Here is a 16,894-nt window from a genome sequence, read left to right on the forward strand (position 1 = left end):
CAAATATCAAATATTCGAGGTGACCGCAAACCCTGATTTCAATTCATTTTGAACTCTCTATTCCGAGTTTTTAGCTTTCATTAAACATTTCCCAAGAAAATCCAGGCTCCTTGATTCCTGGTTTTGTTTTTTTTACCTATTTCCATTAAAACTTCTGGTCATTACTTTCGTGTTTGTTTCAATTTGTTTACAGAATTCTTTCGAGCTCAAATCCTGTATTTAAATGAAAGTTGAGCTACAGAAATGTAATTCATATTGGAATTGGATCAAGACAAAATTGTTTTATATTACAACGTAAAGAACGCAGAATTTCCTAACATTGTGTTATTTGCAGACCTTCCGCTTTATGCTGTAGTAGGCAACTGCTGCGGAATCCCCAGACAATTTACTCCTTTATTCGTTCGAGAACTTATTATTATTTCCTTTTACCTTCCTTATTCCTTTTCTAACAGTTATTTCGACTGTATTTGTTATCTACATTTTACAACAATTTATAGTATAACTGTCTGTCTAACATAAGTGTTGCATTTACACTTTGAAGACTTTCGTAAGAAATTCCGTCGATCTTTTAAATTGAAGTTGGTTGAACAGATTTTGAAGTAAAACTGAACATTTTGCTTTCATGAATAGAAAAGCATGTTTTAATTTGACGTCAAATTAGTTCATACATATTCTAGAAGTGATCAAAATTTGCTCCATGCTTTATTTGAATGCAAGAAAGAAATTGAGTTGATCAAGACTTTGATGACTTTCTTTCCACGTTGAGTCAAATCAACTTTTCATTTACGATTTCTGCCGAATATTCAATGCAAACTTGCTCCAATTGATTGACTGATTATGAAGAAAGACATTTACAAGGTGAGTTCAGTTTTATTAATTTTACTGGTAGCTTGCATCCTAAATCACGACAAAAACGTTTCTGGGAGACGATCATTATCCTTAATGATAAAAGTTTTAATCGGTTTGTTTGAAAACGAAAAGTGAACTTGATTTAACGAGCGCGAAAAAAAACTAAAATTGACAGAAAAGATCTTTTTTGGGGGTCGCCGTTTGATTTTTAGAAATGCGATCGCTGAGATTGAGATTTGAAGAAAGCCATGGTCACCACATTTTTAATCAAAAGATACAGGAAATACTTTGGATCGAAAGTTTTGTTAATGTTTGACAAATTTACTTTGCTGTCAACCGATCTTAAAAAGTGTCCAAAATTTTTGTTAAAATGAAATTGATGCGTTTAATGGAACCACTCTGTTCATTAAAAAACGAAATGGTTTTTTATGCGATTTTTACAAATGTGTAAAATAAAATGGCCCAGGGACAAGCGGATCAGATTCATTCTCCCAAGTTTTAAGCTTTACTTAAGTTTGATACATATTGACGAACTCATTGACATATTTTGAAGTCACTTAATGTCGAATAATGCCTAATTAACCATTACATTTAGCAACACCGCAAAAGACGAAAAGGCATTGGTAATTGCGCATGTGATTAGCCAGCGTTTTTAAATTAAAAGCCTCTCAACTGTCCTACCGTACGACCAATATACTTTAGAAAGAAAAAAAATTTATGGGACCGTTTTAGTTTTTCTTTCGGAAACTTGGTTCTCTGCCTGTGAAAACACCAGTTTTTTTAAACAAAAAAAAATGTTTGATCGCATTTTAAATACCAAAGTTTGAAAATTTGAACACCAGATGTGAAATTTATTAAATTTGAAATTTGTTATTCAAGTTATACAGTTTGTGCATGAAAGTTTAGATTATTTTCCCCATATTTGCAATTTTCTGGAAAAAAAAATTGGTTTCACCAATATCAGTATCAGACAATCAAATTTTAAGTGACCTATTTCTAAATTGGGCGAATATCATCTGAGAAAAAACTAAGATCGTAATTACATCAATCAATTAAGTTTATAAAAGCGTTTTTCTAATTGCTGAGTTGTTTATTTTTTTCTTCAGTGTAGCTTTTTGTATGTAAACAACTTGTTTAAAAATCACTGAATTGTTTTCTCATCTGTTTTCTTAAGTCTGATATTTCGTCAACCAACAGAGTTATTGTGAAAATGTATATATTCAAAATACCCAATCTTTTCGAAATTAGTTTTTTGTTTGTAAATTTAACAACTCTTTATTTATATAGAAGCTTTATTCGGCTTGAACGGCTATGACATATAATATATCTGTTTAATGACCTGATTTTACGTCATTTGAAAGGGGAATTAAAGTTTTCCATGCGTATATAAGCTCGAGGAGACTCAAAAGTTTAAGGCAAATTTTTATTTAAGGCAAATTTTTAATGACATTGTTTGGCTGAACATATGTGCCAAATATTATTGACCTCGTATTTTGCGTTTCAATGTTTATTCTAGCTAGTAATTGTGGTTTTTGAAGTGTATTCCCCGAAGTGAACACCATTCGAGACAAACTGAGTTTTTGCTGTTCGCAATTTACAGTAGTTGCATTTAGTGTTCGCAATTTACTTGCGCTGTTTGTAGTTTTAGTAACCTTGACTTCGTATATTTTCTTTTTTGTTGTTTTTTTCGCTCAAAAGCTTTATGCTGCCCAAATGATTTCGGCTTATCTTTTATCGTCATAGTGACCTGATTTTGAGCTACAAATTTTAATTTGAGCTAATGAATGCACAAAATGCTAAGATTCTTAATGGAAGTTATAGTTCAATTTTTCTCATAACAACAATTTTTTTCGGCTGTTTTTTTGCTGTTCTTTCTTTCTGCTTGGTAGGTTTTGGTTAAAATTTTATCTGAAGTGTACGTGTGTATTTTTGAGATTGAGGGGGACTTAATACATTTTTTTGGCTCTAAATTGTTTTTGAATTTTTTTCGGCTTCTTTTTTTTTGGCTTAAAAAGTTGTCGCCAATAATATTATCATATGAATGACCTCATCTTGTTTGATTTGACGAGCATATGAAATTTCGAGAAATGGTGTCCAAAATTAATCAAACGGTGAAATTAAGTGAAAATGTACTTAATGCTATATTCCTAATAAAAATTTTGCGATTTTTGTTTATCTAATGAGAGGATTTCAATATCTCCGATTAATTTTTTTGCCGTTTGAATTGAGTCATGCGATAAAAACTGGTCAAAATGGGTTGTTTTTACATTGTAGCTTCAAATGTTTTCCCAAAAATGGACATCATACCAGACAAATTGAGCTCAACTGAAAAAACTTTTCGCAGCTATAGTTTGTTTGAGTAATTTAAAGTGATGGTACATAAAGGCCGTTTTAGGAGGCGTTTCTTCTAGCGCGCGCTCCTGCCTAGAAATCAATTGATTTTGGTGTCAAAGGGTGCTTAACAAATGTTTCCGGGTTGGTCAGCCAGAAATGGCTCTCATGAAAATGTACCAAAGGAGGTACCAGAAGAAAATTCAAGACCATGTTTTAACTTCTTTTCTAGTATATATTTAAATGCGGGCTTCACTGTCTGACCAATTAAAAGCTTTTTCAACTTATCATTCGGGCATGTTAAACGAAAAAGTTTTTTCAATTTAAGCTATATCGTATATTGCAATGGTAAAGAATTTTTTCGCTTTTCCAGTTTGAACACAGTGTTTATTTCACCTAGTATATAGTAACTAGTTGATAGTGAGATGTTGTAAGTTTTCTCCCAGGGGTCGCAATATTGTCTGCGAATCCTTTTCTTTTCGAAATGAGACTCAGGGTACTCTCATGGGTCGCATGTCTTGCCTCCAAATGTGAATGCGCGAGTGCTTTTAGTTTCCGAGATATGACGTTTTTTATGATTTTTTTTTCGAACTTTTCAGAAAACGTAGATTTAAAAAACTCCACTAAGTTTGATTTTCACAGCCCTTTAGTTGGGTATTGTCAGGGTAATCTTAGGGTTTGCAAAATTTACCTCCAAATGTTCCGACGTTTTTTTTCTAAATCATTTAATATACTAAACAGAATTTGAAGTGTCCAACCATGTTTTTAGGTACTCGGAGAGTACTCTCAGGGGTTGCAAAGTTTGTCTCCGATTTTGGTTACTCAAATGCTTTTAATTTCCGAGATATGACGTTTTTCATGTTTTTTTTTGCGAAATTTTCATGAAATTCTATAATTAATAAACTTCTCAAAATTCGGAATGAGAAGTTTGAAATTGTCGAGCATTTAATGGAGTACTGTCAGCTTATTCCAATTAGTTGCAGACGTAACTTTCATCCTAATTTAATGGCACAATTTTTTTGAAGCTTTCAAGTTTCACGTTTTTCATCATATTTGAAGAATTTTCGTAAAAAGAATTAAACTAAGAGTCGGTTATGTCCAACAGACACAGGAGTTGAGTTCAAGTTGTACGGTTATTTGAGGTATAAAATTTTGTTTGGAAGTTTTTTCGCAACCATCTCAGCATCTTAAATTGATTCGTAGCTAAAAATGGTGGTTATAAAACGGTCAGTCTAAATTTTTGTCAGCCAAGCTTAAGCTGTAATGTTTAGTAAGTTATTGGCTCATTTTAGTGGGTTTCTAATGAATAATGGACTCTGTTTGTTTTCAAAAAAATCTTAATTGTTCATTCAAATAGTATCTACGTTTAAAGTATTTTTTACCAGTTTTGATTTTTACTACTAGTCAGTTTATACATTTAAATTTCTAACTGAACGATAGAAATCCGATTATTAATAAACTTCTCAAAATTCGGAATGATGAGAAATTTGAAATTGTCGATCATTTAATGGGGTGCTGTCAGCCTATTTCATTTAGTTGCTGACGTAACCTTCATCCTAATTTAATGGCTCAATTTTTTTGAAGCTTTCAAATTTCACGTTTTTTTCATTATATTTCAAGAATTTTTTTAAAAAGAATTTAACTAAGAGTCGGTTTTTCTAAATTACATGCACTGGATTAAACGTTGGATGGCAGCAATTGATATACATAAGGAATATTGATAAAAAAACTAAGCAAAACCATGAATCTCATTTATGAATTGACTAATTTTGCAAGTGAAATTGTTCCAAAAGTTTTTTTTTTAAATATGGAAAGTGCAGTTCTATGCTGTCGGCCATTTTAGGGCTTTTTGTCGGCGTTAAAATACAGAAATCTGAAACCCAGTAGTATTGAGGATTTGACCATTGCAATTTAAAAAGAACTTTTGAGTTGATATTAATTTTATCGTCTAATTTTTGAAATAAAAACGTTCCCGTCTATTGTTACGGTTGCATACATTTTGTTGTTTTCTTATTTTTTTAGTAAAGCAATTTTCATGTTCAATTATCTGTTAGAAGCGCCGGAGTTGTGTTGCACGCTAGTTTTAAGTAAACGCAATAAATTGATTAATTTTGCTTCAATTTTTAGAGAATGTGATTTTTTTGTGCATCGAAAATTCTACTGCAGCTTTTTAAAACATCCTACAGCCATGTCCGAAAAACTAAAAATCCTAAATCCGAAAAATTGAAAACCTAATGTCCGTAGGAAGGATCTATTGAGCAGCCTGTTTTTAATTTCGTCAAGTTTTTGTCAACTCAAGCTCCTAGGTGATCAAGTGTGGTGTGATTAAGAATTTGACTCGCTGTCGTGAAAAATTTTCTGTTTTTTTTTTCGGTTTTAGACTAAATGACACGAAATGTGCGAGTGACACACAAAAATGATAATTTCGATTTTTTTAGTATCTAGTTTTTTTTCTTTTTGAGTTGCTGGAATTATCATTGTGGTATGACGGTTTAGTGCTACTTGCACAGCAATCGGTAACCCCTGTGTATACTTTTTGCTGTTTAATCAGGCAAAAAGAATGAAAAAAAGTTCTCGATTGCAAGTTTTCTCGGAAACACTCGAAATCGAAGGTTATCTGTTGACATTATGCCTTACTTTTTTTTCTCCAATAGAGTATAGCGTGTCATCTTCCCATGACTGCGTAATTGATTTAAACGAAAAACGTGGAAAAATTTTGGTGTCCGTTTTTGTTGCGTGAAATGAGTATAATGAAGAGTATTCACCAAATTAATAATGTTTCAACAGTGTTATTTGTGCTTCAGAAATGCTGTCTCTGCCCTTACAGAGAGGGAGCTCTGAAACCAACAGACACAGGAGGTGAGTTCAAGTTGTGCTGTTGTTTGAGGTACAAAACTTTTTTTTGGAAGTTTTTTTTCGCAATCATCTCAGCATCTTAAATTCATTCATAGCTAAAAATGGTGGTTATAAAAAGGTCAGTCTAAATTTTTGTCAGTTTAGCTTAAGGTTTAATGTTTAGTAAGTTATTGGCCCAATTTAGTGGGTTTCTAATGAATAATGGACTCTGTTTTTTCAAAGAAATCTTATTTTTTCATTCACTTAGTATCTACGTTTAAAGTATTTTTAACATTTTTGATTTTTACTACTAGTCAGTATATACATTTGAATTTCTAACTGAACGATAAAAAATGCAATTAAATTTAAGAAGCTTCGGAAAAGCTTATTTTTTACCAATTCACTCATTCTTTGTTCGCAAAAAAATCTAGGGGCTTCTAGTCAATTATAATGAAGAACCGCTTTCGTATCATATTTCAATGTGTGTTATCTTTTTTTTTCTACCTCTCAAAACGTGTCATAAGCGGAGAAAATTTACACTGGTTTTACTGGTGCAAATTTTTTTACTGGTGCAACTTGTTGTTCGTGATTTTGTAGCTGTGAAAAAGCAGTTCTGTTTGATATATGGCGCCTTTTTTTCTGCTAAACGCAAATAAAAGTAGATTTTAGTCGGCTTTTAGAGAAATTTCTGTCTATATAAATTGTTTTGGCGTTTTACAAACATTTCCGCAATTTCAAGGCAATTAACAACTGACTACAGAACATGTCAAGTTATTGAAATATATGGAAGCAGAAAAAAAACAAGTTTCCGTTTTCCATGGATTATTAGATGTTAAAGCTAAAAGTAATTTGTTTGGTTATCAGAGAACAGCCATAGAAACTAAGTAGTGTTTATATTGAAAAAGCGGCACATTTGAGCTAGACGACTGCTGTAAGCTTAACATATCATATGTTGGCGCAATGCTGGAAATAAAAAGGAAAAGTTTTTTTTTCGCAATTTTTGTTTAGTGCAATTAAAATGGTCTGCGTTGCTTTTTTTTTATTTTGCTGACGGCGTTCAATAAGTGCATGTAGTTTTTTGGTGGTTTCTAATACAGCCGAAATATAAACCAGCTACCATATAAACTAGCAGAAAATATGAAACTGTAATATAATAATTATGCAATAATTCTAGCAGTTATAAGTCAGGCAAATTTCGCTCATATGACGTAACTTTCGTCTGGGTTGTATACTTTTTTTTCGTAAATTGTCAGGTTTTTATACTCTGCGCATGTTCGGTTGGTTTTTAATTCGGCTGGTTTATTTACTCTACTTTTTTCGGTAGGATTAACTAAGTAGAGAAATGAATATACAGAAAGATGGAAAAAGAGATAGTCCCCGAATTGAGGGGTAAAGATGAAATAGTATGTCACGTGTTTGTTGCTCAAAGGTGTAAATTTAGGAACACAATCATCCTACCTTTACTTTTAGAAGATTAAAAAATACAGGAATTGAGAACAATTTTTGAACTGCTCCAAAGACGTAATGAAAAGCAGCTATACTCTTTTAGAGATACGGAAATATGACTTTTTTCAAACCCGTTGGACCGGGCTAAAATTTAGCAGACGAGTTTTTATGCAATTTTCCGTTTTTAGAAAGAAACTACGGCGTGCTTTGCTAGTATAAAGCGAGTTAGAGTTTTAAGAGTCGTTGTTCGTCGGACAGACTCTTATATATGATTACATCTTAAATGGCATAATTCTCAAATGGCATAAAATCGAAAAAATTCCCAAATGGTGTAAATTTCATGCAACAGTTGCATTTAAAAAATCGAAATAAACTTTTCGTGATGTGCGAACAGGGTCAAGTTGTCACTTCAATTGCTGATTGATATTTATCTTGAAAAAATTGTAGAGTTTTTTATCAAAAGCAAAAAGCATAAGCTTGTGGTTAATGATAAGCTTCTTGTGGTCAACTGTCGCTTACCATTTGTTTGGAAGCTATTAATTCTAATTTTTCTTCACATATTTTCGTTCCTGACAAATTGTTAGAATTCGAGATCGTTAGAAACCGTTTGAATTACAATGAATTATGTCATATGGGAAAAGTTTCCTAATTATGCCATTTGGGAGTTATGTTATTTGGGAAGTTGCCTTGTATAGGCAGCGATGATCTTTTTTATTTTTTTTTTCAGGAAAAGTCTTAAAGTTCGTTCAGGCACAAATTTACTATTTTCGCGGCTTGAGCTTCGATTTCTTTTTAAGCTCAGGTCATTTCCTTTGTTAAAAGGAAGTCAAACTTCACTATCAAACAGCCAAGTTAAAAGGTCACGAAAAACGTGATCGACCTCTAGTTTTTCGAAATTGGATTTTAATTTCAGATTTCTCGGCGAATAAAATTTTTTTTACAATTGATCAAGTTTTCTCAATTTGTTTTATTTTTAAAGAAAAAGTGCCAGTCATGAATGTTCTTGAAATTCAAAGAGCTTTAAGGGAATGAAACCTGGAATATATAGTTTTTTTCTAGTTAACAACTAGTTTGACAAAATCAGTTGAATCACTTGCTGATTGTGCAGCTGACTATGCAACTGACTGACATGCTCAATTTCTCGAAAATTCAAATTTAACAACGGATTTGGTTTGTGCTGTAGACAATTTTCATTATAGTTGCAAGTTGTTCATTCTAAGTTCAGGACTTGAAAGATTTTTAAAAAAATTCATAAAATCTTTTTTTTTCGTTTCAGTTGATATCTGCTCGAAGATTGTCGGCTTAGTTCCCTCATCACTAACTTTTTTCACTGCATGCAAATTTTTTTAACGTTCTCATATGCAAGTGCTGTTCATTCTAGTTTCAATGGAACTTGAAAAATTAAAAAAAAAAATTTTGGTTCAGTTGGTTTCAGATCAAAGGTTGTTGGCGTAGTTACCACATCAGTGTTTTTTTGCTGTAAATAACTTTCATTGTAGTTGCAAGTTGAAGTGTTTTCCATTTGTCTAAGGTGGGACTGTAGACTTAATTTTTTATAAGATAATTTTTTTAGGCTCAACTTGTCTGCTCAAAGATTGTTCCGGCTTTATTTCTTTTCGTAAAATTTGTTCCATTGTTGCGGATTTAAAGTTCAAATGCTGGCATGTTTGCCTGAAATGAACTTCTATCGAGACATATGAAAGATTATATGACTATATTCTCATTTTTTTATATTCTCATAAGATTATATTTTCATTTTTTCCGGTTTTTTGTCTTTCATGTTTGTGTTGTATCGCAAGTGGCGCGAAGCTCTGCTTCGCCTCTGTGTGTTAATGTTTTTGCCTTATGTTTTATCTCTTTTTTTTCGTAGCAAATCTTTTATGCTTCTTTGGTTTAATTTCAGATTTCCCGGCGTTTATAAAGTAAACAATTTGTTTTTTTTTTCCAGGTTGGGCCCACGTAGTCTGTGCCCTGTACATCCAAGAAGTCAGTTTTGGAGATATGGCTGCTTTGGAGCCAATCATAGTAACAAATGTCCCAAAAGAAAGATTCAAACAGACGTGTTCGATATGCACAGAGAGACAACAGAATCATTTAGCAGGCCAAGGTGCGGTGATATGTTATAATAGGTGGTTTATAGTTGGCGTTATTTTTTTTTTTGGTTTTTCAGGAACTGTTTTAAAATTTGCTCAGGCTTCTGCGCTGAATGACTATTTGTTTCTAGTTATGTCCTGTTCATTTTTTTGTTAAAAGGAAGGCAAATTTCACTATCGAACAGCAAAAGTGTAAAAGCCAAAGTGTAAAAGAGTTTAGTTTTCAGAATTTAATTTTCACTTTTACTTATTGATCGTTTTCTCAAATTGGGTTAATTGTCTCAAAAAGTGTCAATCCTAGAAATCATTTTTTTTCTGTTTTCTGTTTACTTGTGTTCATTGGTTCTTTTTCAAATGTCTGTTGGCTATGTTTCAAAAAGTACAGGTATTGTAAAATACAAATGATTGTACCATTTTATTAAACCACCTATTGTAACATTTCACCCATAGGTGCGTGTATGTCATGTGCCAAAGTGGGATGTAAATCTGCATTTCACGTGACCTGTGCCCAGGAAAAAGGCTTCCTATTCGAGGAGTTTGTAAACAACAACAACAACAGTCTGACTCCAGGAAATGCGAACGGAGAAAATAATGAGAGTAACAGTAGCTCTAATGTCGCGTACAGAGGATATTGCGCTGTTCATATTACGAAGCTGGTGAGTTTTTAACATTTTCTGTTAATTAGTTTTAATAAAACGTCTCAGTTTTCAATGCAATTTAAGTTATCATTGTTTAATTCGTGTAATTTGTTGTGAATGTTTTTTTTGTAGCTGCTTGCTTTTGTTGCATTGTTAGAATATCTGATGTTGATTCATTTGATTTTGTGTTTTTATAAATATAATTAGTTTTCAGGACAATCTGGTTATTTTAAATATTTCTAAAGTTCCTGAAAAAGAAAACAAGTCTAATTTCTTTCGCGAGAGCAACTAGACTTTTTCCCGTAAACAACGTTTCCTACAAATTTCTCTCAATTGCACTTTAGTTTCTTACACTTCAATTCATGCTGACATGCTCAATATCTTTAAAATTCAAATAAAACTACTTCATAGTTCAGTTGAGGTAGTACTTAGTTTTTGTTTTTAAGAGTGAAAAACGTAGTGAAGACTCTTATATAGGTCTTGCAGATTTGTGTTTTTGTTTTTTTTGAAGAAAAATTATAATTTGTTCACACTGGTATTGATGCACTTAGGTATATATGCTCTTTTTAAATTCAATTTAAATTCATCTGCTGAAAGTTACGTAATTAGCACTCTCCAAATACGAACGTGAAAATGGCGCAAAAAAAAACGTGAACGATTTTTAGTTTCGAAAGTGGAATTAACTTTTTAGATTTTCAGAGGAATAAAAACTCAACCTATTGATCCAGTTTTCCCAAGTTGGGTTAGTGTTATCAGAAAAATGGCAATCATAAAATTTTCTTGAATTTCAAAGAGCTTAAAGGGCATCTATTTTTTCTTTGAAACTCGAAAGCTTTTCTTTCCAAAGCTTAAGTTTTTTTTTGATTTTTGATTCGAACAGTTCCTGCTTGATTCGAATAGTTCCTGTTTGATTAAAACAGATTTTATGAATATGTATGGGATTTGCTTTTTTATTTTTTTTAGACGATTTGTCGCAAACTTTTTTTCTCGCAAATTTTTTAGTTTTTCTCAAAATCACCGTACCGTACCGACTTAGAAAAAGTGGTTCCAATAGAAAGAAATCCCACTGCCCTGTCTGTCTGCATAGTCCTTTAGTCTTTTTCTACCTTACGCTTTTTCTACAGCCTTTGAAAAATTACAATAAAACAAAACATGTTAAATCCTAATATGAAAAGTGTAACAAGTTTACAAAAAACTTCAGTCATTGGAGTTTTTTTTTATAATAATCAGCAAAACATGCCTCTAACTGTATATCTCAAGTGCCTGTAAGTTTGTGATTGAATGCGAACTAAGGAAATTCTTGTCAGCTCAATATTAGATTATCGCGGTAAAAGGCTAATTTTAAGCGAACCGTCTTCGAGTGTGTTTCGACTACTGTTTTTTTAGCTTTCTCAAAACTATCCTACCGATTTTAGAAAAAGTGGTTCCAATAGAAAGAAATTACACTACCCTGTCTGACTGCACAGTCCCTTAGTCTCCTTCCACCTGCCCTATTTTCTACAGCTCTCGAAAAATTATGTGGGAGGTATTTCAAAACCATTTTTTTTTCATTTTCTCGAAAACGTTCGACCCATTTCTAAGATTTTGAGTTCAATTGACATTGCAGGCTGTGGGAATGTGTGTTTTTTTTACTTGTCTTGAAATTAACTCAACCAAATCAGAGATTTTAGGTTCTATCGAAAGCACAGGTTCTGTGAAGTTCCCTTGCATATGCGGCTTCGCCGATTTTTTTTTTTACACGATGTTATGGCCCGCGGCAAAGTCTAATATGTAATTTTTTGGCCGTTTCGAAATTTTTTTTTGAGGTTTTTCAAAATTACCTTACTAAACCTCAGGTTTATTTTTCAATCGGATGTAGAAAGCTCCATGCACAAAGCGATAACCCTAAATTTTGAACTTTGACCGTGGTTTTTTAACTTTGACTTTGCTTGAAATCTACCCTGCTAGTTCTCAGATTATTGGTTCATATGAAAAACATTTTGTGGCTTTCTTTGGCGCATCAGCTGAAGGACCCCGTTTTTTGTAAAAGAAAGGCTATAGCACTCGGAAAAATTATATTTAATTATTTTTCCGACCTTTAGATCTATTAAAAAATAACCTACCAAATATGAGATTAAGGATTTGGTGAATCCAATTAACCGTTTTGAACATTTTTCCAGCAGAAACGCCGAAATCCTTCTTTGCGAAAGAAAAGAACGTTATTTCCTTGGAAGCTTCCATTTCTGGAACTTAATTCGTTTTCCAAATTTTGCAAGTGTTTTAATTATTTTCGAAAAATGCCCTGAGAAATCTGAGTTTTAGATTTATATAGAAAAGCTGATTTTGTGAATCTTCCTGGTAAAATCGGCTTTGGAGTCACGGGTTGGATAAAAAGACTATCTTGCGCGAAAGTTCCACTACCCTGCTCAATTTCGTTTCATTTTCAATTGTAGGAAAGGGTGCCCCTCCCCTTGATAGAGTGCTAAGTCTCCCGATTAGGGTCGATCTCGGGTGAAAGGATTTTGAGCACGAGAGCTTCCAGTCTCTCTTCCCCGTACAGGCATCTGAAGACTGTATGACCACGCTTGCTTCTCGAAGCAATGGTTTTGCAAGCTCTTCAGCACTGTTTAAATTCTTGGATACTTCGGGCACTGATGAATGGTCGGGTCATTTGCAGAGTATTTTTCTTCCTCTGCAGTTGCTTTTAGTTCATCCTCATCTAGTGACTTTCGTTCTATTGTTTCAGATTGTTCTTCGCAAGTCAAAGTGCACTGCGGGTGAGCTGTCTGAATGTTCGCTTTCAGCCACCTGAGTGTCTTGTATTGAATTTTGCAACCTTTGCGTACTTTAGATCCTCTGGTACAAATGCGCTGAAAGGTGCCGTGTCGAGTGTATCTAAACCCGACTGTTCTTGTGCATCACGATCGTTTCTGAGATGTCTCTGCATATCTTTTCTTTCAGCAGATTTTATCCACTTTCTGATTGTAATTAAGTGGTTTTGGGTCTTTTAGCCATTTTTCTGTATCCAGCACCACTAGCCTTTCGAGGTCCACCTTTACTGCCCTGATCCAGTCTTTGCTGTACACCTTGCTTCTTTGGGCGAGTGATGTTTCTGCTTCTACTTGAAGTGTCTTGAGTGAAACCTACAGGTTTGACCGTCGTACAGCCATTTCTACTTCAATGCTTTTCAACTGAACTTTCTCTGCAGTTTGAACGTTAGTGCATATCCTCTTGCTGTCCAATTTGAGGATCATTCTCCTGGCCTTGTTCAGAACTGCATTTAGTTAGCCAACATCGACTTTTCTGATGACTGCAATTTCAAACCCGTGTAGTAGCATTGGCTTAAAAGTCTTTACTAACCGCTCTTTCGTTCTCATACTGATTAAGCCACTTACTAGAGCTGGCATCAATCTTACAATTGCTGTTCTAGCTTTCCTGCAATTGTTTGCTATTGCTTCGCCTATGTCTCCTTCCGCATTTAGCGAGCTGCCCAGGTAAAACAAGGATTTTACCTCAGTTTTTCGCCATTAAGGTTGATATCATTTGATCCTTCTCTTTTCACTACAACCATCTCGGTTTTACTTAATGGTATCTCCATCTCTGCATTTTGACTTCCGGATTCAGAGCATCATTACTTTCTTGTGCCTCTGCAATTGTGCCGTACATAATCACTTAATCATCTGCATATGCAAGTTGACCGATCTCCGCCTCTTTTCACACCTTTCTTGCGCACTTCGTCAAACACTAAATTGAAGAGAGTGGGGCCGCTTAGGCACCTCTGTCTCTTCCCTCTCTAAAGCACGAACTTCTTCTGCTTGTCTAAAACACCTTCAGCCTGCTCTTGCAGCTGCCAAATGATGCGACTCAGAGGGTTTCCCACTTTTCGACTTATTAGGGCTTGAACAGTGCTGACCTGTCCACCGAATCAAAGGCCTTTAAAAGAGCTATAAAGATCAGTGTCAGTTTTTTTCGTAAGAAAGGGTAACAGTTTTCTCCCCTATACTCGCGGCTAATCGTTTATTTTCAGTGGAAAATCAGATAAGGTTGATATAAAAATATAAAACATGTACCTCCAGCTTTAGCTGGGCCCCTATTTTTAACCATACTTACAGTATCGCATTCGCGAAACGTTGTGTATTAGTACGAACTTTCTTTTTTCTAAGCTAACTCGCTAATAAAAGTTATTATTTATTTGGTGGCACTTTTGCTATAATCACGATCTTAAGCATTGGAAAATCCCAAGTATCTGTGCTTTACTTGCGGCTAGTGTTTGTGATTTATGAAGCGTATGCGTCTGATTGGTTATTGTATGCGACTCATAATCTCGAGGTCACAGATCGAATACGAGCCGTAGCCTAATTTTTACTAATTCGAGGCTCATTTCTACTTTTCGTATTGCATTTGATTGAGCTGCTTTTTATCGTGTTGTCGCTAGTGTTTGTGAAGCAGAGCTTTGCCTCTGTGCTGAAACTCGTTCTGTATTTCTAAGTTAACCGCTCTGATTTTTATATTTTTTCAGTTTTTTTTTCGGTAAATGGGTTCGGCTTACTTGTTATGGGTTAATAATTTTGTTGTGTAGTTTCAAGGGCGAATTTTCATAAATTTTAAAGCTTGAAGTTTTTCTATAACTACTATTTAATTGCGGCCAGCTTAATGAGGGATGACCCAAGTTTTTCGCCTTAGTTGAAACTTGTTCAGTGATTCAAAGATATGAAAAAGATTTTTGTGAAACCAAAGAGATTTTTGTGATATAGTTTCTTGACTATTTTTTAGCCTAATTTTTCAAAAATATGACTTTCCTTTTTTCTTTCATAATTTTTTTGTATGGCAAATGTTGCGAAGTGTTTTATCAAATCTCTTAGAAATATTTTTCTGAATTTTTTTATTTGGAGTTATTTTGACTGTATATTGAATCGAATCTAGCTGGATGCACTTAAATGAATGAGATCGTTTACTAGGTCGAAGACGCATCATTCCTATTTGCAACCACTTGAACGTTGTAATCCAATAATTATTTCATATGTTAACATTCTAACGATACCAAAAAGAAATGAAACAATGGACCCTCGCGTACAAATAAAACTCCCGTTTGGAAGTCATAACGCTGCTCATGTAACTGATTCGCGCGACCTTGATGTGTACATTGACAATGGTACCAGTATTACTCTATGAAAGCTTTTACCTTTCCAATTGATTCTTTGCCTTTCTGAACTATTTTTCTTACCGGTAATATGTAAATCATGCGCTGCTCCTTGACGAGGCGGCTACAACAATAAGACTGCGCCCTGAACTAAAAGTTAAGAATTTCAAAAATAAAAACAAATGGTCAATAAATCATACATCAACTACTTTATTTTGATCAATAATGAGTTTCATTGTCCAGTATCCAGTGTTATCTTTCGGCGAAGATCTCATTTGATTATTTCCAGTAATTGTTTTGCACTGGAACAATAGTTGAGTCTTTGCCCGACCTTTTTTCAGTGATCAGAGATCAATTGATTAATCAAAACTCTCAGAAGTTCTTCTATAAATCATTTTTTATTCCGATTTTTTTTAACGTTATATTGAATCGGTTTGACGGAATTATATGCTGTCTTCAAGATTACAGACTGTACTAATTACCGCACTGCGCTTTCTAACTGGATGCAGCTAATCGAATAAGTTGGATCCTTTGCAAGGTAGATGCCGCATCCTCTTCATGTGCAACTACTTGAACCTAGTAATTCGAATACTATACCATATGTCATCATACTAACGGTCCGAAAAAAGGAAAAATAATCGAAACAATGTAGCCTCGCAGACAAATAAAACCCTTCGTTTAAAAGTCATAACTTGCTCACTAAACTGATTTAGTCGGCCTCATTGTGTAGATTGACAAGGATACCGAAATCACAAAGCTCCTCACACAGGTGGTTCACAACTTAAATGAGTGTGTCTCCATATCTGAAGTACTTGCTGAAAAACCCTCCGCTTATCTCCGCAGCTGAATTCAATGGAAAGGGTCGCTACTGCATCGCCCGAATAAGTTCTGGCGACTCCCTTTTTTTTAATTTTCCTATCTCAAAAGATTTGATCTAAGTTTCAACATTAAATATTCTACCTGCTCAACCACCCCCTAGTGATACCAAATCTTCTTTTATAACTCTGGTCCAATCCTGTCGAAGCATGTCGTCCTCAGCTTGAGATAACCCCCAAGCAGAGCAGTCGATCTCGCTCTTGATTGCAAGTATAATCCTAACACTAGCTCATGGTTTTGGCTTTGTAAGCCAAGTCCATCACTCTGTGAGGTGTTTCGCAGATAGAAAATTGGCGTAAACAGAGATAACCACCTCTGCTGATATTTTTTGCTGTTTGACGGCGTGTTGATTCATCAAAACGGCGCTTCAGCCTAAAACACTCGACGTCTCATTGTGTGAAATTGAAAGGGGCTGTCTATTACCAAAAGGTACGGAGCTGGGGGCTTCAGTAGACACTTGTAAGAGACAGCCCCATCAAAAACTTCCCTTCATAACTCAGAAATTTTGAAATAACTTATCAAACGAAACGTTTGTAAATAGCAGTTTTACTCTATGAATGCTTTAACTTTTCCAATCCATATTTTACCATGTTGAAATGTTTTTGTTTACCGCTATCAAGAAAATCAGGCGCTGCTCTTCGACGAGGCAGCTACAACAACACAACTACCAACACAAATAATTTCCAGCAAAAGGATTTTATGATTAT

At 34.2% G+C, this 16,894-nt stretch overlaps 1 protein-coding gene across 1 annotated transcript in view; it reads left to right on the forward strand.

Annotated features, from left to right (window-relative positions):
* The first annotated feature begins 447 nt into the window (after positions 1-447).
* Positions 448-16,894, forward strand: part of LOC134853305 (protein AF-10-like) — a 45,837-nt gene continuing 29,390 nt past the window's right edge. Inside the window, exons 1-4 of the mRNA XM_063869277.1 lie at positions 448-858; positions 5,985-6,039; positions 9,410-9,568; positions 10,005-10,210. Of these exons, the coding sequence (XP_063725347.1) occupies positions 838-858; positions 5,985-6,039; positions 9,410-9,568; positions 10,005-10,210 (441 nt within the window). The 5' untranslated portion in view covers positions 448-837. The remainder of the gene's footprint in view (positions 859-5,984; positions 6,040-9,409; positions 9,569-10,004; positions 10,211-16,894) is intronic.

This window comes from Symsagittifera roscoffensis, chromosome 8, assembly GCF_963678635.1.
Source record: "Symsagittifera roscoffensis chromosome 8, txSymRosc1.1, whole genome shotgun sequence".
Taxonomy (NCBI): Eukaryota; Metazoa; Xenacoelomorpha; order Acoela; family Convolutidae; genus Symsagittifera; species Symsagittifera roscoffensis.